This window comes from Curcuma longa, chromosome 10 (assembly GCF_044706935.1).
Source record: "Curcuma longa cultivar G26 ecotype Majalengka, Jawa Barat chromosome 10, ITB_CL_G26_1.1, whole genome shotgun sequence".
In the NCBI taxonomy this organism is placed as follows: Eukaryota; Viridiplantae; Streptophyta; class Magnoliopsida; order Zingiberales; family Zingiberaceae; genus Curcuma; species Curcuma longa.
In genome coordinates, this window is record NC_133870.1 from 4,719,514 (window position 1) to 4,744,192 (window position 24,679).

The 24,679-nt window shown below is 38.1% G+C and overlaps 3 protein-coding genes and 1 pseudogene across 4 annotated transcripts; 2 read left to right on the plus strand and 2 right to left on the minus strand.

Moving 5' to 3' along the window:
• The first annotated feature begins 6,792 nt into the window (after window positions 1–6,792).
• On the plus strand, window positions 6,793–7,404 carry LOC141835750 (uncharacterized; annotated as a pseudogene).
• A 7,342-nt stretch (window positions 7,405–14,746) lies between these two features.
• Window positions 14,747–18,217, plus strand: LOC141836058 (transcription factor VIP1-like). Its single transcript, XM_074723464.1, has 4 exons — window positions 14,747–15,291; window positions 15,447–15,579; window positions 16,952–17,036; window positions 17,750–18,217. The coding sequence occupies exons 1-4, from the start codon at window positions 14,771–14,773 to the stop codon at window positions 17,986–17,988; spliced, it is 978 nt and encodes a 325-aa protein (XP_074579565.1). The 5' UTR covers window positions 14,747–14,770; the 3' UTR covers window positions 17,989–18,217.
• A 466-nt stretch (window positions 18,218–18,683) lies between these two features.
• On the minus strand, window positions 18,684–19,263 carry LOC141835687 (uncharacterized). The gene has a single exon (XM_074723056.1). It carries the CDS (start codon window positions 19,254–19,256, stop codon window positions 18,831–18,833), a length of 426 nt encoding a protein of 141 aa, XP_074579157.1. The 5' UTR covers window positions 19,257–19,263; the 3' UTR covers window positions 18,684–18,830.
• A 1,273-nt stretch (window positions 19,264–20,536) lies between these two features.
• LOC141835963 (V-type proton ATPase 16 kDa proteolipid subunit) lies at window positions 20,537–24,348 on the minus strand. Of its 2 annotated transcripts, XR_012602435.1 has the most exons (4): window positions 24,122–24,348; window positions 23,757–24,042; window positions 20,746–21,047; window positions 20,537–20,692 (listed from the first exon to the last, which is right to left on the minus strand). XR_012602435.1 is itself a non-coding variant. In XM_074723373.1 (3 exons), the coding sequence occupies exons 1-3, from the start codon at window positions 24,195–24,197 to the stop codon at window positions 20,915–20,917; spliced, it is 495 nt and encodes a 164-aa protein (XP_074579474.1). In that variant the 5' UTR covers window positions 24,198–24,348; the 3' UTR covers window positions 20,710–20,914. The 2 variants fall into 2 exon arrangements, 1 of the variants encoding a protein (XP_074579474.1); XM_074723373.1 differs by lacking the exon at window positions 20,537–20,692 and having other exon boundaries at window positions 20,710–21,047.
• Between the last annotated feature and the right edge of the window lie 331 nt (window positions 24,349–24,679).

Sequence of the window (24,679 nt, forward strand, 5' to 3'; positions counted from 1 at the left end):
CTCATGATCATCTATGAGAAAGTAAATCGAGAAGCTACAATTGACCACAACGGGGAGGGCATTGCCTCAGTTTCATCGATATTCGACTCTTGTCCACTTTAACAAGTCTGTCCTGTCGTAATCAACTCAACTATGCTCCAGAGACCACTTTCCTGAATATTTCAACATAAAGGTGAAATTCATCATCCTAGCGATCCCATACGATCAGACTCATGATCATATGTGAGAAGGTAACTTTTCTAAACACAAATTTATGAAAATGAAGTTGATGGTCTCAGTACCAAAACTTTTAAAAATCATTTTTAAGTATTGTTCAAATTGATTTGATAAAAATTTTATTAATAAATATAATTTTTAAATTTTATTTCTGAATATTAATGAATTAAATATATATTTAATTAATTTTATATGTATCATATTATCACCCTCACTGTCGCCGTACTTAATGCTTGTTTCATGAGACATGAGACAGATAAAACATTGATTAGGCTTAAAAAGATATTCAACTCTTGAATTGATTAATTTTGAAAATACTTTTTTTAATTTCATAAAAATTTTATACTGTCATCAAAATAAATTAAAATATAGATGCATTCTAACAAATAATTTAATATTTAAGAGTCCATCCAACCGTATACTATATCGCACCGAATCTGAAGGAGAACAGCATTAATTTGAGTGTTGAAGTATGTGCATCATTACAATTTGACTAGCAGGGTTGTCTCATTGATTTTAGGCCTTCTTTCCCTTTCAAATGAATACTTATAACGTGTTCACTGCATTAATTTAAGAAAGAGAAGGTCTGTGTTTTATAGGCATAGTTGAATTGTTTATTACATAATAAAATTATTGAAGTAGATAATATTAGTACCGATAAAATCAAGATATCTCTATAATGGTATGATATTGTTCATTTTGAGACTAAACCTTCATGGCTTTGTTTTTGGGCTCTCCCCAAAAGCCCTCATACCAATGGAGATACTTTCCATCCTTTTAATCTCATAATCTTTTCCATTCCATCATTTTAACCCCATGATCTTTTCCATGTACTTTAGATGTGGGACTATGTTTGCACTCTTACAACCCAATAATCCCCCCTCAAACAAAGGACCACAGACCTCCCAACGTCGTTTTTGATGTTTGAATCCTCGACCCATCAGGACTTTTTGCCCCTCGGTCCACCCGACCTACTAGGACTTCCCACCTAGTCGACACCCGACCTACTAGGACTAGGACTTCCCACCTAGTCGCAGCTAGGACTTTTTGTCCCTCGGTCCATCCGACCTACTAGAACTTCTCACCTGATGTCTGGTCCTCTTGATTCAGACACGGGAGCACCCACTTCCTTTGTTTAAGGTTCACACCACATGGTTAAATCTGGATCATGGCTCATCCGACGGTTAGTCCGGTGAAGAGCGGTCTCGCTCTAATACCACTTGTTAATACCGATGGAATCAAAATATCTCCACAATGGTATGATATTGTCTACTTTGGGCCTAAACACTCATGCCTTTGTTCTTGGACTCTGCCCAAAAGACTTCATACTAATGGAGATACTTTCCATCCTTTTAACCCCATGATTTTTTCCATGTACTTTAGATGTAGGACTATGTTTGTACCCTTGCAACCCAACAGATAAGGGTCAAATTTTAATGAAGCTGAGATCATGCCCTCTTCTATCGTGATCAACTGTAGTTTTTCAATTTATCTTCTTATATATAGTCGTGGGATTGATCATGTAAAATCATTAAGGTGATAGATTTTACCTTGTTATTGAAAGAAAGAGAAAGACTTTTGATCAAAAGTTAAAAGTTTAAATTTACGGTAATTGTCTAAAACACGTATCTAAAATTTCAAAATGTCTAAAAGAGGGATCATATTTTTAAAATTTTTAAACGGCGTATCTATTTTTCATTAGGCCTTTTCCGTCAACCACTCATCCATTATAATTTATAAAAAATTAATTTTACCATTCGAATGTACGTAAATATCTCTTTCTCCTCTTTTCTCATTTTTTCTCGTCAGATCAAAATAAAAAAAATAAAAAATTAATTATATTTATAATTAATTTTTTAATTATGCATGCGAATCATAAATTTAGTTTTTTATAAATTATAGCTCGGATGTTTTAGAAAAAAAAATAGATGAGCTATTGACAGAAAAGATATAATGAGAAATTGATGCGGTCTTTAAGAATTCAAAGTATGATGTATTATTTTGAGTATTCTGAAATTTTAGGTGTAGCCTTTGGGAAATTCAGTTAAATTGATATTTTGAAAAAGAATTTTTTGTTTCTTTGCCTTGAATGAGTATAGACGAGTACACCTAATGCCATGTGCTAGTACCTAATGGTTAAGACCATAAAAGGCGAGATTTTAATACATTAATTTAAGATTGAGGACTTTAATCATGGTGGGTAGAACTTGCTAGTAAGATTTCCATTTGTATATAAATAGACTTGAAGGACTCTTGTTGTAGACAAAAACAGATGAGAAAAATAAAGTTTGTTTATAGGGGAAGGACTACCAATTTCTTCTTATATTTTTGTATTTATCTTGTATTTTTTTTTGCATATTTTATTCTTTTATAATTTATTTTAATTTAATATCGGCTAGTCCAACATAAACTCAGTAGCATGTGGGTCTTGTGCTGGGCATAGAAGCATGGCCCGTGGGCTAAATTAGACAGTCATGGTGGTGGTCATTGTAGCAGTAGTAGCCGTGGTGGGGATGGTACTGGTGTTCCATTATGTTTCATCCAAGAAGGTTCATTAATGATTAATGAAAATTAATGATTAATGAAAGAGGAAAAAAGAAAAAGGAAAAAAAATAAAAAAGTAAAATATTTAAGAGATATTTGGTTTGAATTTTTTTTTATTTTCTATTTTTTATTTTTTAATCTAATTTTTAGAAAATAGAAATACGTTTGATATGATATATTATTTTCTATTTTCTAGAAAAGAAAATTGAAAAATATATTTGATTTATTAATATAAATTTTTTTAAATAAAATGTTTTTTAAATAAAAATATCATCTTATTCATAAAGAAAAAGAAAAAATCATACATGAAGGGGGTCAAATCTAACCTAGGTCTCTCTGTTCCGGATCCAGGAAAATCAAGGTTGTCTGACAACCTATAGAAGAGAATGTGATGGAACCATAACGCCGACTAAATCGAGAGGAGGGATGAGTGACATCGGCAAACCTGAGGAGGAAGGAGAGGGATGTGGTGTCGCGCGTGGAGGAAAAAACCCACGAGGAGGGCTATGGCATCGGCTTGCTTGCGCGAGGAAGGGAAAACTGGAAAGGATAGTGCGTAGGGGAGGTTGCGGCGTCGGAGAGAAAAGGAGTTGTGCGATGAGGTTGCGGCGCCAGGGAGAAATTTAGAGTTGTGCGATCAGGATTAGAGCGTGCAACGTTATTGTAGCCGCATTTTCGTATTTTCTATTTGCCAGCTGTAGTTTTCATTCTCCCTAGAAAATGATATTTTATCATTTATATTTTCTTAGAAAATGACTTCTCATTTTTTATTGGAAAAAATAAAGTAAACAGTAATTTATAGAAAATAAGAAAATAAAAATAGAAAAAGATTAAACCAAAACACTACTAGTATCGAAGGGATGTAAGATTTATTAATGTAATATGTGTTATCTTATTTGGGAAGAAAGGAAGAAAAATGAAAGTTAAATATATAAATTAAAAAAAATATCCTCACTTTTTAAAAAAGATGGATGAAAAATTATAAAATTCTACCAGTATTGCATGTAGAAATTAGAATATAGAAAACCCTAAAATCTTTCAATAATTCTCTATCCTTAAAGAGAAGCAGAAGTTTAGGATTACCTGTCTCTATCTTTTTGAATCTTATCCTAGAAGAGATTTATAACAAGAGCTGACGTCGATGTCGTAAAGTGCAAGCGATTGGATACTAAATGGTGATGACATGCATTGTATGAGAAGCGACGACGTAAAAATGAAATAACTAAACAATGAATAAATTTGAAATTTAATATTTTAAAATAGAGATAAAATTAAAATAACTTAAGTTTTTTTCTCCTTCCATTACACTTTGAATCAGATGGTAAAAAATTATAATGATTCATGAGTAAAATTTATTATTCTCTTTAATTTCCTTTCTTAACTCACTTCATCCTAAATAAAAGTCAAAATTCTCCCACCTCTTATCTTTGAAGAGATTTGTAATGAGAATCAACATCGATGTCGTAGAGTACAAATAGTTAGATACTAGATGGTGATAGCACACATCGACTAAATACCTAAACAATAAATTAATTTAAAAAATAATATTTAAAAAATAAAAATAAAATAAAATATTTTTAAATTCCTTTCTCCTCCCAAACAAAGCGTTGGGTTTCAGAAAGCGAAGCGGCGGTGGAAGGGGAAAGGAGGCGACGAGGGCTCTTGGCGGACTTAGGCTTCGCCAACGAGTAGAAGAAAGATGGGAGCTTTGGCCGCCGGCAGCTGCAGCCGACGTCTACCACCACCGGATGACGGATCACGAGCCTTCTCCGCGAGGAAGACATGGGGAAAGCCAAAAAAAGGTGAGATTTTTATGGTTCGCAAAGGCAAGGGATGGAAAGGTGGGACTTTTAGGAGGAAACGGAAACCTTTTCTGAAACCCTACAGTCCATGGAAGGGGATACAGATAATGAAAATGCACGAGCTTCGTGGAAAGGCATGACAAGCGAAGCTGAGCTTGAAGCGAGATATCCTTCATCGTCCCGGAAGCAGAGGAAGATGGCATGTGAACCAATCGATGCTCTCTCTGCCTTGTCTGTGTGTGTTCTCCCACGCTGCAGGAGTGGCATCATGAGCGACGACGCCATGGATATATGGAAAACAAGAGTGTGATGCTGTTGGTAGAGCGAGGAATAATCTTACAATTGTCCCTGCTGGAAAACAGATTCTTGTTTGGAACTGGTCAGTTCGATTTCTCTTTCGATTTAGAAATGTGGAGCAGCAGATCTTTCTGAATCAGACTGATGCTTTTCTTATCCATTTTCTTCAATTTCCTTCAACTTGCAAATCGAGAAAGAAGCCAGGAACAATTTGAGATTAAGGCTTCTAGTTTTATTCTTCAAGCGTTCATCATCATCCAACTTTCATTTCACATGTCAGAGATTAACTCTTTAGGTAAATCCCAGATTACCAACAACACATAACAATTACTATTAAAAAATTAAATATCAATTAAGTGATCTAATACTATTGAATATAGATTGAATATGTAGATCCAATAATTGGATTTATCGTTAACGAATTATGAATTTTAAATGGATGGTCTCTGCAGGATGGGAAGAAATTAACATTCAATTTGGACATCTTATTGAATTGTTGACTCTTCTTCTCTCTCTACTTCCCCATTGAGATGAGAAACTCTAGTTGCTTTCATTTATGCTGAAAACTTCCGCTGTGTTGCAAGAACTTCTGCGCCTACAAGGAACAATGACTTTAATATTGGATTCAGGTCAACATTCGGAATGTCATTGCTTCAATTCAATTTTCAATTATAGTGTATTTGATGATGATAACTAGACAATTGATGCATCTTTTAGTTAATTTTGATATATCGCACGTGCTTCCCATACTTTAAAGCAGGAATAGATCTAGGAAGTAGATGGTCTTTTCCTCAGTTCGTCTACCAAATAAATTCAAAACACAGCTTATATATGTATTCACACGTGAAGAACGCATACACAAAAGGATGTGATTGTTGTACCACGAGACCTTATCATTCTTCTTCTTTTTCTTTATAAGCTCCATTTGAGGAGGTGAAGTTTCCTAACTACTTAGGCGGGCTATCGAAGAAGTTAGTTGAAAGAGAGCCAAAATGGATTGAGTTCATTCGAGTTGGAAGTAAAAGGAAGGATAGTTCAAGTTAGATGTAGATAGTCAAGGTAGATTTGATTCTTTTTCAGCAAAAGATGGAATTCGTCACCCCAGCGATTCTACATAGTCGGTCCCACGATCATATGTGAGGAGGTAAATTGGGAAGTTGCAGTTGACCACTATTGGGGAGGGTATTGTCTCAGCTTCATCGAGATTCGATCCTTATCCACTTCAGTAAGTCTATTCCGTAGTAATCAACTCAACTATGCCTTGCAGGTTAATGGATTTGGCTCAATCATGGCGATGAGAGTCCAATTAAGGAAGGATAGTTCAAGTTAGATGTAGATAGCCAAGGTGGATTTGACTCTTATTCAGCAAAATATGGAATCCACCACCCCAGCGATCTCACACGGTCGGTCCCACGATTATATGTGAGGAAATAAATCGACAAGTTACAGTTAACTACTACGGAAAGGAATATTATTTCAGCTTAATCGAGATTCAATCTTTGTCTACTTTAATAAGTCTGTCTTACAGTAATTAATTCAATTATGCCTTGCGGGTGAGTGGATTTGGCTCAATCAATAAAAAAACCTTTTATTTTCATTATGATAAACATCACACTCTTGAAAAAATATTAAAAATAATACGTAATAGTTAGAATGGTTTTGACTTATGCTAGTGTGGATTTAATTGATATCGAAGTGGTCGAGGAACACGTCATCCTTTCTCGCTAGATTTTGCTGCCACGTCACTGTCTCTTTCTCTGCTCGGCCACCAACGGCAGCTTCACCGGCTCAGTAGGTAATCAACCATGGTTTCGCTCCTCCTCCCTTCTTCGCCATACCGGCACCAGCCTGTTCCCCCTTCCCTTTTACATATACAAAATTTCCCAGCGCTTTAATAGACTTCTTCTTTCTCTTCACTCACCTCACGGCTGCCATGAGTGGCCTCACCAAGCTCGGCTTCGCCCTGATCCTAATCCTCTCGCTATTCCTCCTCGGCCTCACCGCCGAGATTCTCTACCTCCTCTTCCGCCGGAGGAGCCACCCCAACTCCGACGACCCCGAGTGCGCCGCCGTCTCCTTCGCAGGCCCCACACCCCGGGCGCTTCTCATCCACGCGCTCTGCAGCCTTAAGTTCAAGCACCGATCCCGCGTCGAGCCCGCCTCCGCTGTCGACCCTTCTCGCTCGAAGGCAACTCCGGCGGGACAGGATAAGGCGGAGGAGGAGGAGGAGGAGGAGGAGGGAGAGCGACCTGGCGCAGTGGCGCGCCGTGTGTTTGGGCCCCTCGAGGGCTCTCTACACCATCAAGGAGGAGGAGGCCGAGGAGGAGGAGGAGGAGGAGCGCGGAGACGACGGAGCGGAGGAGACGCCGTTCGCGACGCCATGCTTGTCCCTGCGGTTCGACTCGCCGGCACCATCTCCTCCGCCCGAGGCGGCGGAGGCAGGAGATCCGGCGATGGGGCCCACCGGCTAGTTAGAAGCTCACATGAGCCGCATAGCGGAAAGCGTATGCACGCCCGTACCGGACATTTATGACAAGACAGTGTTTCGCAGTGCAGTAGTCTTTGTTTTTTTTCTTTCTTTTTCCTTTTTTTTTTCTTTTTCCTTTTATTTATTTATTTACATTAGACTGAAACATGCTCGTTTTTACGAACCAGAGTAGGCATGTTTATAATTATAATTTTATTTTATAAAAAAAAAACTCCCTTGTAAATTCCCGTGCAGATTAATTGAAGCATTTAGCAAATTAGAGGCGAGTCACAAGCCAAAGTTGCGGGAGTGGTTAGTACGTGCGCAGTAAATACTCTGCCTTGAATTATTAAATGCCCCTGGCTTTTAAGTGGCCCTCATAAATTTGTATGCGGAGAATTTATGGTCCAATTCACGCTTCTAATAGCTCCCATAATACGCACTAATCAGTAATCACCCAACTGGAGGAAAACAAAATCTTTGAAGCCTCTGAAAAGAATAGCAGCCATCACTCCTCTCTACTCTGCTTTGGAGTGGCACTGTGATTGCTAGACTCTTTGACGCACTTTTGCTTTCCAAGTTCCTCATGAGTTTGTCTGCTTCTTTTACAGGTCAAATTCGCCTTTAGCTTGCATGCTTGAGCTCGCATACACTGCTTCCCAAGACATCTTCCACTGTGCCCAGCAGCTGCTGCTGCTCTGCAATCTGTTCTTTCTGCAGCAGCCAATCAGAGATCAGTAACTATAATGTCAAACGCAAAGCACCTGAAATTATATTTCTTGATACAGTAATCCTGGCATTAATCTAGCCTAGTTAAGAAGAGTCACACAGACAAACATGTGGGGTGCATTAATGTTGTGGTGCTGGTGCTGAAGCATTAAGGGCTTCATCAATGTCGCCTGACTCACCTTGTAGTTGTTCTTCTACATCCATTCCCTGTGGAACTTAATTACGTGTCTATGGATATGAAAGTGATAACTGAGAAAGCTCATGCAGATTGTCCAGTCCAAAGCACACACTGCTTCGTTGAATCTAAATCTCACCTACTGTGCTGTGTTATGGTGCTAAATTGGGACTCTGCATTCACTAAGGCTGTTCGAGTTTCATGAATGAGAGAGACCTGTAAATCTCAAATGTAAGGATGAGGTTTCTGAAATGAGGGTAAACAGAGTGATCAGGAGCTTCTTCATTTTGTTAGTGCATGGTGGAAATAGCATATCTGTACTAATGGTTTGAAGGTAAAGCCTTTGTTGCACTTCTTTTATAAGGCACTTGTGAAGGCTTTAATAGCTAGCAGAATTGTGTGCTTTAGAGAAGGATGAGACATCCAAAATTTTTGAAATATTTTTGGACTCACAATCTGATGTTATGACTCGTGCTAAAGCCATAAACCCCCCAAAATTTGTTTTAGTATGTGTATTTTTGGAGGAATCTACTTCGGATCAAAGAGCGATGACATCTAAGCTAGTAAAAATACTAGATCAAATTAGAACCTACAAATATATGTGTTCCTGATCGAAGGTAGATGGCAGAAATGTTTGAGCATCTCCCCTTAGTTTTAGTATTGACGCTCTTACTTGATGATCTTCTTCTCAGGTCCTCCCTTTCATCTCCATGTGTTACCTTGTAGTCCTCTTCACCATCGAACATCTATTCTCCATCTCAAATTTAAACCCGATCAATTATATCATCATATGTTTCTTTTATAATTATTTCATTATCCCATCAATGGTGCGGAAATCCGAGTTCGAAGCTTGATGCTAACAGGGAAGCTTTCCACAAGAATAACGAAGCTTCCTCTCGCGGCATGGATGTCCATTCAGTGTTTAGTTTAGTCTCTGATAGAGAAGCTTGAGAGAGAAAGAGTCGAATGCAGTGAGCGAGCCAACTAGAGAGAATAAGGATCTTCTTGCTGTTGTTGGATTTATCTCTATTAGATTAGATATAAATATATTTATGAATATTTAATTTGATTTAGTTATCATTTTAGTTGATTTTATTCCATGTAAATAATTATCTAAATTAAAAATTTATTTTTTACTTATCTAGACATGTATATAATTTTATTATTGTGATAATAATATTTAAGTTATTTTTAAAATCTCAAATAGTAGCAGAGCCTTTGGCTCACGCCATTAATTTCTTCAAAATCTAAATCAATGGCCTTCTCGACCTCCTCCATTGCCTCCATCATCTCCACCATGATAACCAGTGCAACGTCCCCTTCACACAATCTCATCGCCATTAACATGATAGCTGAAGCCCCTTTGAAACTCATCTCCACTTAGCGACTTCAATTTCAGTCTCTCCTTATTAGTATGATCTCATGGGTTACATTGATGGCTCCAATCCATGCTCGCCTCCCACCATCTCTCAAGGTAATTCCATAATCCCCAATCTTGACTATTTGCTTTGGATTCGTCAAAGTTAATTATTTCTCAATGTTACATTGGTGCTCTCTCGTCCATCTTGATTTCGTTCATTGCAGCTTCCAAAATATCTCTTGATGCTTGGACTACCTTAGACCTACGTTGCTCCTAGTCGTGGCCAGGACATTCCCTGTGTGCCCTGGCCCCTATTGCACTAGACAGCATGTTGGCAAGGGTCAGGGACACTATCAAAGCAACTGCGAACAAGAAGTCGTTGGAAGCTCTGGTAACTCGATGACTGTGATCATGACCCAGGTATGCTTTCTCTGGTTTTACTTTGTTAGGAATAAAATATGCATCATTACATTAATCTCTAATCTTTATTTATAGTTGTGGGCAGAGATTCTAAAGATGATCTCTTGATTCTCGAACTTGGTCTAATCTTTTCAGGCTATGCAAGATCAGTTGGTAGAGGTCGAGGCTGAGCAAGTCCCTCCAAGTCAGGAATTGGACGAACAAAAAGCAACAACGATGCAATACAAGGCAACAGTCGTAGCCCACTCAGAGCAGTTGAGTCAAGCACTACAAGAACTAGAAACGAATTAGGTAGGGGATGCATCCCAAGAGTCCAAAGCGACATCTCTTGAGGTACAAGTGGTTGAGCTCTAGGCTCATCTGCACAAGTCTGAATAGTGAGCCCAAAAGCTGGAGTCACAAGCGACCACAGAGAGAAAGCGGCGAAAGAAGAAGTTATCCATCGAGTTGGTGGCAACAAAGACCGAAGAGGAGATTCGGAGAGCGGAACTGGAGGCCTAGAAGGCCTATTTGGAGGCTCGAAAGGCTGAGTTGGAAAGCCAGAAGGCGGAGATGGAAAGTTACAAGGCGAGAGAAGAAGGTCGGTGGGTTAAGAAGAAGAAGGAATTCCTATACTCTTGAGGAATTCTATGACTTACTTAATGGTCATACCATCAAAATGCTCATATGGATTCAATCGGGCAGTTCAACAAGTTCAGAAAGTGGGCACTTGCCATCAGACACTCCCCTTGATTTACTGAGCCCACAGAAAGTTTATGGCAATATCCTCATAGAAGAGCTTGACAATTAGTTGTAGTTTTTTCCTTTTCTCCTTTTGTATTCCTCGCACACTATAATATGATAATTTGAAAAATAGAATGAAAGACAGTACCTTTGGTAGTCGTTAAATAGTGAGTGAGAACTCTTGGTTGAGGACACGAGCTGGAGGCCATGAGTTGAAAGTGGTTTTAAGTCGAGGTTGTGAGTTGAGATCTAAAGAGGACAATTGTTGATGGACACCTCGATCCGAAACGGAGTGAATATAGATCTTGAAGAGGGCAATTGCTGATGGACGCCTCAGTCCGAGATTGAGTGAACTTGGATCTCAAAGAAGATAATTGTTGATGAACACCTCTGTCCAAGACCATGTGAACTTGGACCTTGAAGAGGGAAATTATTAATGGACGCCTCTCGATAGAGACTGAGTGAACTTAGACCTTGAAGAGGATAATTGTTGATGGATGCCTCAATTTGAGATCAAGTGAACTTGGACTCTAAAGAAGGCAATTGTTATGGATTTCTCAGTTTAAAACCAAGTGGATTTGATTTTGTGGGGATGCGAGAGTTTAAAAAGATGGTCTTTTTAGTGATAAAGAGGGGGATATATATACAGTTTAAGTACTTGCTTGCAATAAAATAAAATATAAACGATACTTGAGCTCCTTAGGTACGGTAAGGTCGAAGATGAACAATATTCCAAGGTTGGCCTAGCTCATTTCCCTTTGGGTCTTATAAATAATAAGATCCCGAACTCAACTTGTGACTGACTTAGTAAGGTCCTCCCCATTAGGACTTCAACTTCCCCACGTCTCCCACGAGCTTGACTTTCTTCCAGACAAAGTCGTCGACTTGAAAGGTTCGTGTGATGACTCTCTTGTTATAGGTTTGGCACATTCATTTGTTAGTAGGCCGCAAGCCAAGTGGTTGCCTTTTCTTTTATTTCGCTAGTATGGTCGAGTACAAGTAGTGATTTGTCAAGATTGTCCTATTTGTAGGTGCCAACCTGAGCAAACTTCATGCCTATCTCGATAGAAACAACTACTTCCCCACCATAGACTAAATGAAAAGGTATCATCCCAGTGCTCTCCCAATGAATTGTTCGGTAGCACCAGTGGATGCTCGACAACTCTTCCACCCAACTGTCGCCTATGTGGTCCAGCTTGACTTTGAGCCCTCGAACTATCTTCCAATTAACAACTTCAGTTTGCCCCTTAATTTGAGGATAGGCAATTGATGTGAATGTCTATTGAATGCCGAAGTCCTCGCACCACTCCTTGAGTTTGTGTGATTTTTGATATGCATGATCATATAATTCCATCATATAAAACAATGGAAAATACTTACAATGATTGAAGCCTTGCAATTGATTATTGTGCTTGTGTCCAAGGAATAATTATCTCAACGGTTTCTTGTATTCCACAAACCAAATCCCTTTCCCTAGATGTCCTTATTATTCCCAAAATTGATCTCGCATGCTCCACTCTTACGCACACCTTAAATGAGGAAAAAATTATAATTTTATTAGCTGTTGTAAGTGGATGGTTATGGCAATTACATTTGTTGTCCATGCCATCCACTACTAACATCTCCCACTTGTCAAAGTCAAGCCACAAAGACCAAATAAGAACATTCAATTCATATATAAGAAAAAATAATTCATGCAATAGTAAGCATATTAAGTGATTAATATTAAGAAAGTTGTTATATTTTACATAAATGCTCTTTAAGGTAAATTTAAAAATATCAATATCTTATATTTATCTCAGATTAAATTATTTATATTAATATAAACATCTCTAATCTCTCATAATAACTCTTATGTCAAGAGCATGCTCAATACCTCTAATTAATATAATTATTAATAATTATATTTTATGTACTAAAAAATAAATATAATTGATCAATCAGTGAATAAATATTAAAGATGTAGATCTATTTTAATCTTTTTTTTAACTAGAATTTATTCAATTTAATCAAACATTTTTCTAGTCATGTTTCATACACTGAATCATCCATAGTCATTAAGATATAAGCTAAAGTAGTAAACCTTGATTAAAATTTCAAGTAGACAGCTAAAATAGTCACTTAGGATAAAACTGAAATTAATTTATAATCTCAAGGGTCTCATATATTAGAGAAGCAGGGATCCATTCTCTTACTACTCTCATTGTTGCTATAACACATGTGACATGAACCACATACGACAATATTGTTCTCTTTACTAATAAAGAGCATATGTTTTTTCATAAAATAATATCGTACAAATTTTGATCTAAACATTTCCAATGTCTGATATTAAATTCAATGCATAAATTCTTATTAAATTTCTAGTAGGTTTAGTAAATGGTGGATACATTTACTTCAATTATTATCAATTTACAAATGATCTCATCTTGTTCTGCATATATCAAGGTGACCTCAATTTACATGCACATCTCTATTCACAACTTCATTAGTTGCTCGATAAACAATGATGTTACCTCTATTTACACTTAATAAATAGAGATAATTATCTATTTGAGAAAACCAATCTCAATTCACAAACATATACTCACTGAGATATTATGCAAATAAAATAAAGATATATACATTGAATAGATCATGACATTTCACATATTTATTTATTTTTATAATATGTTATAGTCTACGAAGTCCCATAGACTCCATATGTTCTTGAAACTATTTTTTAGTCAATGATTTAGTAAAACAATATCAGCAAACATAACACGTATAAAGATATACTTAAGAATTATCTTACCTACACTTACAAGAGTGGACTCTCTTTTATATATTACTCTAGTGAGAAAAACGAAGGAGGGCTAGTGACCGCATCCAGAGGTATATGGAATGCACTGAAATGAAACAGTCGGACTTGATTGAGCTGAAAGAGTTGGGTGTGACTGAGTTGAAGGAGTCAGGAGGAGTCGAGCTCAGTCAAACTGAAGGAGTCAGGAGGAGCTAAGTTGAGGAAGTCGGTTGCCTGTTAAGCTTGCCTCGGTGTACTGGAGTGTGTCTTGACTTAGCACATTGATACCTCGAGGCTCTGATTGGCCTGCCTCAAGTCTGTTTTATTCGGAGTCTATCTCCTTTTCTCTTTGATTTATAATTCAATTTGACTTTCGACAAACTTGACGGTGCCATTTGGAGGCTACTTATCCCCGCCACATCGGTCGTCCACATTTTTGGAGTGCCTTTGGAGAATCACATGCATTTTGTAATACCTTTTAACATCGTGTACGTTATCTTTGTTTTTCATATATTAATGAATGACATTTAACTCAGAACCGTTGAAGTCAACTTTGATCATCATTGATGGATCGGTTATCCACATGTAACTTAAACCTTTTTCTAAATAAAAAAAATTGTAAGAGCATATTAATAACTCTTTCGTAGATTTCGCCATCCTAATAATTTTACACAATTAATCTCATAATTATTTATGAAGAAGTAAATAAAAAAATTATAATTATCCATGACAGAAGAGGACATTGCTTCAACTTCATTGAGATTTAATCCTTATATAATTCAACAATTCTATTTCATTATAACCAACTCAATTATATTATAGGATACTATATTAATAATATCATAAATGGTACGAAGGAGAGTAATGCAAATCAATCCATTTAAGAGTAAAAGGGTTGCCCTCGAGACATAGCTGAGTTGGTTTCGACGCAGCAGACTTACAGAAGAGGATAAGAGTTTGAATCCTGACGAAATTAGGTAATATCCTCCTGTGTTCACTAAGATGGCAGATTTCATCTTTTTACTTTAAAAAAAGAATTTTTAAAAAATTATTATAATTTTTTATTTATTATTATTATTTTGGTGTATTTGCACTCGCTCAAAGGTGCTGACGTGCTGTTGCAGTAACGTGCGGTTAGGTTGGACAGGTGGTCCATCTCCCACAGCCACACACACACTGGACACGCTCTTAATTGGGACTGCTGCGCATGATTGATCACGCCGCCTCTCATCCAACTCCTCCGTCCACGCCAGCGATGGAGCCGGGCGGAGGGCCGCCTGCCGGCGCCCACAACCGGTTAGGGCAGATCCCGCCGCCGAGTGGCAGAAGCGGCGCCTCCGGGCACCGCCGGGCTCACTCCGAGACCTTCATCCGCCTCCCGGACGACTTCCTTTTCGACAACGACCCCGACTTCAGCATCTCGGATATGGACTTCCCCTCGCTCTCCGACGACAATGCGTCCGGTGCCATATCTGGACCGCTCTTGGCCGAGCCTCAGTTGTCAGATCCGCTGGCGGCGAGCAGGCCCGTCGCGGGGTCCCACCTCCGGAACCTTTCGATGGACAGTGCTCTCTTCGAGGGGATAGGGCTCCACGCCGGAGAGGCTGGTGCCGGGCCGGGAAGGAGAGGGCACCACCGACGGAGTGGCTCCGTGGACGGTTCGATCTCGCCGTTGGAGGGGGATTCGACCTCGCTGTTCTCGGATAATGCGAAGAAGGCCATGTCAGCCGATAAGCTAGCGGAGCTGGCGCTGCTTGACCCGAAGAGAGCCAAAAGGCATGATTTTCCCTCTTCTCCCTGTTGATTGCTTTCCCCTTTGCATCCTGCAAGAAATTTTTTTCCTGTGAATTATCATCCATGATTATGCGTTAAACCTTGGCGTGTTTGCGGATATTCTAGTTGCTAATTTCATTGGGATATCAATTCTACAGGATTCTTGCAAATAGGCAATCTGCTGCCCGTTCCAAGGAGAGGAAGGTCCGTTACACGTGTGAACTTGAGCGGAAAGTGCAAACGCTTCAGACTGAGGCAACCACTCTTTCTGCACAGCTCACACTTCTCCAGGTATCAAAATTAATGGGTTTTTTTTTTGTATAGAAATCTGCATATGATTTTTTGGGCTCCTTCTCAAAAGTTAAGCTGGACTAGTGTTGCTCATAGTGTATTTGGTGATTAGGCTGTAGGTTAGTTTAGTCTCCTCTGAAATTAAAGTATCATGTTAGTCATCTTCTCTTTGCAAGCATATGCAAACTGCACATACTTGAGCATCAATAACAGAGTATTTTTAGATTCACCATGATGAATCATGTTGTTCAGGCTGTCCAAATAATTTTTTTTCAAAATATGATTCTGAGGTGTACAGTAGGTGCGAGCTTGTCATGGTTTGATATGTAAACTTTCTTTTTTACTACAATTGTGATCTAGACAACCAGTGATGATTACTTATGGTGGAATGCCTACTTGCCATTTTCTTCAAATAGGCAATTTTTAGTTTTGTTGGGCTCTGGCAAAATGAATAAGGAGTAGGACAATAATTGAAGCTTTGAATTTTTTTGTGTGTAAATTATACTTACACCATTAAGAACTGATACTTTTGAGAGCTAATTTGGTTTACTTTTATAGATGAAAATTTGCTTATTAAATGAGTATTACAAATGTTTCGTTATACTTCAATTTCTGTTTTGAATGGCACTGTACTTTTAACTTGCAGTCCAAGAAGCCAAATGCCAATGCGATTATTGTTAAACGTTTAAACCAAACCTTGTGAAAAGTAATCACATTGATACTGAAATCAAAGGCTATATAATTGCTTAAGTTATCTGGAGTAGTTTGGTATTAAATATGAAAAATGATCATATTGGTCAAGTAATGTATTGTATTCTTTAAATTAATGTGTCATGTGCTTGGTACTTGAGATTATGATGTGAACGCTTCGGTGGTCAATTCAACAGGTCACTGTCAATAAATTATTCTTCGATTGTTCTAAACGCAGTTCTGTCTTTACGACCAGGCAACTTTACCAACCTTGTAGACTGATAAAGAATTGTTATTATTGCATGATTGAATGAAAAGTATATGAAATTCAATTCTGTATTGATCTAACGTTCTTCAGTTCTACTTTCTCATCACACACCATGCTAAGGATAATCTTTTTCACGTTTAAGTTGTATTTTTATTCCACCTCCATGACAATGCACATCTGAAAGAATCTACTATTGTAACTCTTCCCTCATGAGGATTGTATTGTTTCTGTACTATTTCGTTAGTTGTTCTTCCCATGAGAACAAAGATAACATACTTTCTTTTTAACATTTATTTTTTTCTTTAATGAAATACATGCACCAAGAATCTACATTATGTTTGAGAGCTCAAGGGATTTTTTTTTTTTCATTTCTAAAGAGCTCAAGGACTTAATCTCTACTTTTTAATAATACAGAGAGATACTACAGATTTGACTGCAGAGAACAGAGAACTCAAATTGCGGTTGCAGGCTTTCGAACAACAGGCTCAGCTTCGTGATGGTATGTTTAAACTATCCCATGCTTCCCTAATCTACACTGTTCAATCTGTTCTTTCCATTAGTAAATCAAGGTCAGAACTACCAATCCCCTGAATGTATTGAAAATTTTGTTACACTATTTATTAATTTTGAAGAGAACTAGTAATTACAAGTCAATCCTGTATGAAGAGTATCAATTGCGCAAGATAGAGAGAAGTTCATAGATAGGGTAATTCAGGACTTTAATAAGTTTACTTCATCACTTGCAGTTCATGTTAGGCCCTTATTGTACATTTATTTGTAGGATTAGCTTTCTTTCATGCTAGATTTGAGAGTAAAGAGTCAGCAAAAATTAGCTTACCCGCTACCTGATAAATTGAAGTTTTCTAAGTAGCACTTTCTTGCTCTTGATAACAATTCATAGTTTTCTCTCCATTTACCTTGTCTAAATTGGTGCAGAAGAACCGCATGTGTACTCCACTTTTATTTATTTATTTACACCTAAATCACACAATTATGGATAGATATCCAAACTGTGTTTATTTTCAGCCATGTCCTTGTTTAATTTCAAATCCAAGTGCTGGTTGCCATATGAAACTTTGCCACATTAACTTGGAGAAACCGTAATTCTCTTAATACACTAACAAAAGAACCATTACACTATTACTGTTACCTAATTTTACGGTTGAATCTTGATGGTTTGTTGCTAATCTATTCTTTTCAATTCCTGAACAGCACTCAACGAGACTTTAAGAGAAGAAGTGCAGCGACTTAAGATAGCAACCGGACGACTTCCAATTGCAAATGGAAATCATTTCAATGGAGGGCTTCAATCTGTATCAAACTACTATTCTCTGATGCCTCAATTGCCTCCTCGCAATGGACGTCAAAATCCATCTCAAAATCACGTTTCTTCGAACAACCAACCAACCAAACCTCCTCCTCATTCCCCAAATGATCCCATGGAAATGTGATCCTGAGGACCATATCCTCATATAGACTTTAACTAATGCATTAACATATAGTGTCATGGTTTGTGAGCATTGTCCTTGTATCATTAGAAACAGTAATACCGGTTTCTCTAATTTGTTACTTTGCAAGTGCATTCGACTAGCTGGTGTGGTCATGTACATAGTGTTACAGCAACATATACTCTTATGTAAAGATGAATCTGTGTTATGAATATGGTCCTTAATTTGTTGAGCTGCCTTTGTTTCTCAATTTTCCATCTTCATCACAGAAATCAATTTCTTGCCTTATTTTTCACAATATAAATAAATGTTCCTAAGGCATTGGATCATTATTACACGCCCCTTTGGCAATGAGCTGCGTTAAATTGAACGACTAATAACGCTATATTCATGATGAGTTCTTGATCGATCTCCAAGCATTTCAAAAAAAAAAAATCAGTTAGTCGCATTGATTCAATCCTTGAGGTGATCGGTTCGGTTCCATAGAAATTTTCCATCGACTCAGGATAAATCGGAAAGCATTCGGTCAACTCAGATGTAGCATCCTTTGATTGCGATCCCTATAGAGAAAAATTCTTACAAATACGTTGTAGTCGGGAATCGAACGACACCATGACCCCGGGACTCCAAGCATTTCAATTTAGAGCATCTCCAATGAAATCAAATCAGCAATGTAAACAAAATTAGCAGAACCCCCAACGCTTCATAATTTACTAGTAGACGCACAAAAACATGATAGATAGTGATGGCATCACAGTAGTGCAGCTAAAATAGTGGAGCAGCAGCAGCAGCAGCGTAGTAGTAGTGAATGTAACAAGAACTTTCTCCGCCATGGCCAATGATCATCACCTCCTGCAGCGGGAAATGGATTCGCAGTCCCGGGAGTAAGGGTGGACAGGTCCCCTCGCCATGTGGCAGTTGTGGGTGTAGTAGGACCGGCCGGAGCGCGGCGGGCAGGGGACGCGGTTGGCCGACAGCGCCGCGTAGGAGATGAAGTAGCGGGCCTGGGGCGGCAGGAACACCGGATGGCTCCGCCGCCGTCGCCGCCTCTTCCTCCTCAGCTCCTCCTCCGTTTCTTCTTCCCCATAGAGCTCGAAGTCATCGTCGTCGTCGTCGTCGTTATCCTCGAAAGGGGCGAACGGGAAGGAGGAAGGCCACTCGGCGGCCGAGTCCCTCACTAGGCTTCTCGAGCTGGCGCCTTCCGCGCGGGGCTCGCCGGCATTGGCGAGGGCGAGGAGGAGGAGGAAGAGGAGAAGCTTGGGGAGCGCCATCGGTGGAGGGAGGACGAAGCAGAGGGTGGTCTGAGCTCGACGCTTGGATTATTACATGGAGACAGTTGACAGCTGGGTTTGGCAGAGCTGGGGGATGGATCGCCTGTTCTGGCGTCCCGTGTTTGTGCGCGTCATGTGTGACGTGGTTCGCTCAGACCGCGGAACCAGATGGACCCCGGTTTGACTGGCCAGTACTTGTGACTCTCGTGGCTCGGGCGAAGCAGGAGATCAGGAACCGAGGGGGGGTTCTTGATTCGAGCTGTGGCCCATAAAACTCCAGGCATTCGGTTTGGATTTACTCGGTCTTTTCTTAGTAGTAAACTTAGCTATGGAACTCACTGTGTGTTTTCACTGATCGATTTCACAAAAATAGCAAAGAGCCCTTTTAATTTTTTAAAAGTAAATAAAAGAATTAAGTTTTTCTCAAAAAGGCTCTCCACATTTTCAATTTGCCAAGTTGCTCACCAACCCCTAGGTAGGGTAAGTAAAAATTTAATTAAATCCATCAAATTTAAAAATTTAATTTAATTATTTCAAAATTTTAATTATTTTTTTTAAAAAAAATCAATTAATTCGATTTCAATTTTATAATTTTTTATTCGATTAAATCGAATAAACCAAATTAACCAAAATTAAAAAATAATTTTTAAATTTTTAAATAAATAAATTTATAAATCGATAACTAATTGATAAATTTTTTATAATATTTAAACAATTCAATTATTTCAATTAATTCTGTTAAAATAATTTCAGTTTGTTCGATTTTTATTTAAAAATTCAATCAATTCGGTTCATTTAAAAAAATTTAATTTAATTTAATTTTGATTAATTCGATTCAATTTTAATCGAATACTCACCCATAGTCCTACCCCTATCTCCCTAATTTCCACCTAAATCCAGAAATTATTCTATATTACAGGTGTCCAAATATCTATGTCTTGGGCTCAAAAGATGAATGGCTTTTCCTCTTGATTTGTCCACCAGATAAATCTGAAAGTATGAATAACTCCTCATCCAATGATCTAACGTTCTAAAATTTTCATCTCACTAAAAAAAAAACTCTACAATACATCATAATTGAAATTCAAATCATAAATTGATGACTTAAATAAGGCCATTTAGGTTGGTAAGAAAAGTACACACATTCACTCTTCGGAGTCTCAAAGAGAGAAAATTGCACATCTATTGAATATGGACTTCAAATGGTTATAGAAAAATTCTGTAAAATTTCGAAATGATCCAAATCAGATCATTTAGGTTAAAAATCGTACACATGGACCCATAAGTTCCTAAATGATCAAGTCAAGTCCTTTAGGGGGAAAACATACACATGACCCTTGAGTGCCTAGAGAATTATTCTGATCCTCTTTGAGTGTAAATGTGTGAAGCACAGACATGTCAAGTTGTTTTGTACATCAATCTAAATTTCATTCGATCTAAATCATGGATAACATTATCGGCGAAAAAAATCCATTTGCATGATATCGACCAAAACAATGTTGCTGACAGAAAACTAGTATTGTGAAAACTTTCTTAGCACAGACATATCTACTCAGAATGCAACATAAAACCAAGAAAGCAAACTCAATTGTATGGATATTCAATATGAACATGGAGACCAAGTCACCAGTGGATACCGAATGTAGAGCTTGAGAATCTTAATCTGCCCTGGATTGGCCAGCGCGAGAGGAAAGGATGATACCGACAATGAGACCGTAGAGTGCCAGTGCTTCAGCAAAGATGAGAATGAGAATCATGCCAACAAACAACTTAGGCTGCTGCGCGTTGGCCCTGAAATCAACACGAAAATTGTTAACATATAAACTGTGCCTTGAGTCCCTTGTAGAAAGAAATAGTAGCTCAATTCACCAAATGCTGCAACTTGTTTGGGCAGCACAAAGCATTTATACCACATGCTCAATGTATTAATCAATAATTGTTTTTATTTATGCTATTACTTACTACCTTCTTTGCAGCAATAACAAAACTCCTGTTTTCTTTAAGCTCAAACACTGTCAACTGTGCAAAACTCCTGTTTAACCATTGGGACCTCTTTAAGAGAAGGCGGAGTTCGATTCAAGCTTTTGGATATATTTGTAATAGCGCAGGGGCATTGTGGTTATTTAGGGATTGGGTCGGTGACCAATACTTCCCTAGAACAAGAGACTCACACGAGGGAATAAAAGAGGTTAGTTTTAAGAAGACACAGTAAATTGTCTAACACAGTGGAGTTGAGTGTAACTTGGGTATATAATCAATGCCTGATCAAATCTAAGGAATTCAAAAGCAATTAAATAATTGGATCTTGGGAGTACCATTGGTCTACTGGATAAGCAAAGATTGTTCAACTCCATATGGGATGTCCACTCCAAAATGTTAGCAAGTGACTCCTCTCTGCACAAGAGCAGGAGTTTGGACTACATCTCTCACACATTTCTGCACGAGAACAGGAATAAGGTCACCTAGGGAACATTTCCTCAGTATGTTGCCTTGTCATGGTTTCCACCAGCAAACACAGACCTCAGGGACAGGAGATACAGATACCTTTTTGTCAGTTGGTTCAATTGGTTGCAAAGGTGGAGAGCTAGCCTCAGATGAAATTGGACATAAGACAGCCCTTTGTTACTGTTATGATCTGGTATTATACTGCAAGATTTCTTAGGTTCTTGCAGATCTTCTAATGACCCAGTCCACAACCAGGTTGAGAGGCAAGAAAGGAAGAGACAGAGAAGAACTCTGTAATACAATACCATATAGTGAAGATGAGTTGAACATTGTTCTCATATGTGCACAGTCATTCTCCTCTTTCATACCCATGGAAGGTAAGTTTGTCAATGATAAAGCCAAGTCTCCACCATAGATTAACTCTTACATCCCTCTAGGCCTACATTAAGCTCTTATTAAAATGAATAGCTAAACTACCAACGAGGAGACCAATCTTTGTCCATTTTGCAGCAGAAGTACAGATTTATGATGAGGCTAGCTTTTATATAATTGTAAGTTAAGACTCAAACAAAACATGAGGAGGTTATTCTAGTTGCACTTGAAAAGAATCGTCAGAGAAATGAGAGTGAATTCCAAATCATGAGAAGATATTATTTTTACTAAATTCAAGGTTAAAGGAGGAACTTTGGTCAAACAAATAGAAGGAACTGATGGTAACTCACATGAATGCTGTCATCTAGGAAAGAACCTTAAACCAATTACCTCCAATACGATGAGTTGCAAGTATATAGAGAAAAATCAATCAAACAACATAAGGGAAAGAGGGGAAAGGGAAAAAAAAAAAGCAATTATGAGATCAAAATCCAAGTTCAAACAAGAGAAAAATTCCAGCATGTTAGTTTAAATGGTACAAACAAGTATAATAAACATCAGACATAAGTGCATAAAGATCCAAGTGCAGTGGCAGAAAAAACAATCTAGGACCACCAAGAAATTACACACTATTTAATGCTTGCATGTGCTCTGTTCCGACTCCATACAATGAAAGCCACAACCATGAATTAAAGATGCAGTAAATTAACAATCAAGATATGTTACATCTTAAATTCACTAAGCTATAACTTTTGAGGTAGGAATTTGTTGAACAAAAATGCACTCCTTTGCATATGTCAAGAGTCCCTTTGATAAAAAGGAGCTGGAGAAAGCATGAACCCAATTCCTACAATTATGAACATAAGTCCAATAAAATTTCCTGGAAGGTTACTCCATTCTGGGTAAGTTCTGACCCAAACAAAAGGCAAAACGATTTGGCACTGTCTTAGATAGAGGCTTGGTGATATAGACATGTCTATAAAGATGCAAACTACCCACGCCTAGAAAGAAAGACACTATGAAGCTTTACTATTCTCTATAATTGGCTTTGAGCCTTTCCCACAGCTTAGGTGGAAGGCGAAGAAGGCATCCTTCTAGGGGGCGTGAGCCATCATTGAGATATCACTTTGGAAAAGCTAGAATTCTAACCTTGTATTAGGACTTACAAGCCAAGGAACAGTCTCAGATAGACAGACAGTTTCTACAGGACATAAGCCTCCCAAAAGGTAATAGAGGTATGCAAAGTTTTAGTTGAGAATAGGAGAGCATGGTATATAAAACCAATCATATTTTTTACTCCAATGCAAAAAAGAAATAAATAAATAAATGGCTACACCCCCTTCCTAATTTTGTTAGTCTTCCCTTCAATTTCTAATAAAAGAAAGGTCTAATATCTAAGTCACACGAAATTCTAATAGAAAAAAGAAATACTAAAAAGCATAGCATGCAGATATGGTGACAACGAATAACTACAATAGCAGATTCTTCAAATCATCTAATGCACGAGAACAACCAAAATCATGCCTCCAAATGATGAAATAAATAGAATCATTCTCATTTGAACTTAGGAACAATAATAGATGGAAAATCTAAACAGTTTAGGATCACGAAAGCCATCAAAATTCAGATTAAACACCAACATATAATATATACGTAAAGGAACAGAGATCCAAAGAAATTTACCGAACACCAGCATCGCCAACGATCCCGATCGCCATGCCTGCAGACAAACCTGCAAGACCGCAAGCGAGCCCCGAGGAGAGATGAGCGTACCCGTCAAAAAGGTAGTATGACTTTGCCTTGGGATTGATCCCGGTACTTATGATCACAGCAATGATCAACCCGTAGATACCGAGCACCCCTGCCATGACAACGGGCACGATCGACTTCATGACCAGCTCCGGCCGCATCACACCCATGGACGCCACCCCAACACCGCTCTTCGCAGTCCCGTACGCGGCTCCCATGCCTGTAAGCGGACCAGAACCAGTTGTAAGACAACAGCGAAGCTGCAGGATACCAAATAGCGACGAGATCGAAAGGTTTACAGGAGAAGACGAGGGCGGCAGCGGCTCCGAGGAAGCCGAAGAAAGGAGCAGTCTCATCGCCGCTGAAGGAGGACATGATTCCGCCAAGGAGATCAAAGAGAAACGATGAATTTTGACCTCGATTTCTTCCTCAACCTCGAGTTCCGGTAGTCGACGGTAAAGGGGAATCCCGTGATCAGGAAGTTTATAGAAATGACCTCAGATTTATTTAAAATACATAGCAGTGAGAAACAACAGAATCGTAACGGAGGAATAACATTTGGAACTGTTATCATCTTTCAAATAATTTAAATAGATTGAATTGAAAACTTTATTAATTTATTTTAAAATAAGTTAGATATATTAATTTGTCTGGACTCGCAACTTAATTGGCTCGTAAAGAACTTTGAGTTGGTTTTAAAATTAAAATAGAAAATTCACTTATGGGCTTAGTTTGATACGTGGATCGAGAATTTTTATTTTGAATTTAAAATTAAAATAAAAAATCAATGAGTTTGTGGACTTAACCAACTTAATCTGTGTATCAAATTTAAAATATTTAATATTTATTTTTTTGAT

Excerpts from the sequence above, each read along its gene's own strand:
- LOC141835963 (XM_074723373.1), bottom strand. The coding sequence starts at position 24,197 with ATGTCCTCCTTCAGCGGCGATGAGACTGCTCCTTTCTTCGGCTTCCTC. Across the intron at positions 24,043-24,121 it reads TGCCGCCCTCGTCTTCTCCT|GCATGGGAGCCGCGTACGGG; the intron begins GTAAACCTTTCG and ends GTCCGCTTACAG. Across the intron at positions 21,048-23,756 it reads GTTGGCGATGCTGGTGTTCG|GGCCAACGCGCAGCAGCCTA; the intron begins GTAAATTTCTTT and ends TGTTGATTTCAG.
- LOC141835687 (XM_074723056.1), bottom strand. The coding sequence starts at position 19,256 with ATGGCGCTCCCCAAGCTTCTCCTCTTCCTCCTCCTCCTCGCCCTCGCC.
- LOC141836058 (XM_074723464.1), top strand. The coding sequence starts at position 14,771 with ATGGAGCCGGGCGGAGGGCCGCCTGCCGGCGCCCACAACCGGTTAGGG. Across the intron at positions 15,292-15,446 it reads GACCCGAAGAGAGCCAAAAG|GATTCTTGCAAATAGGCAAT; the intron begins GCATGATTTTCC and ends TCAATTCTACAG. Across the intron at positions 15,580-16,951 it reads CACAGCTCACACTTCTCCAG|AGAGATACTACAGATTTGAC; the intron begins GTATCAAAATTA and ends TTAATAATACAG.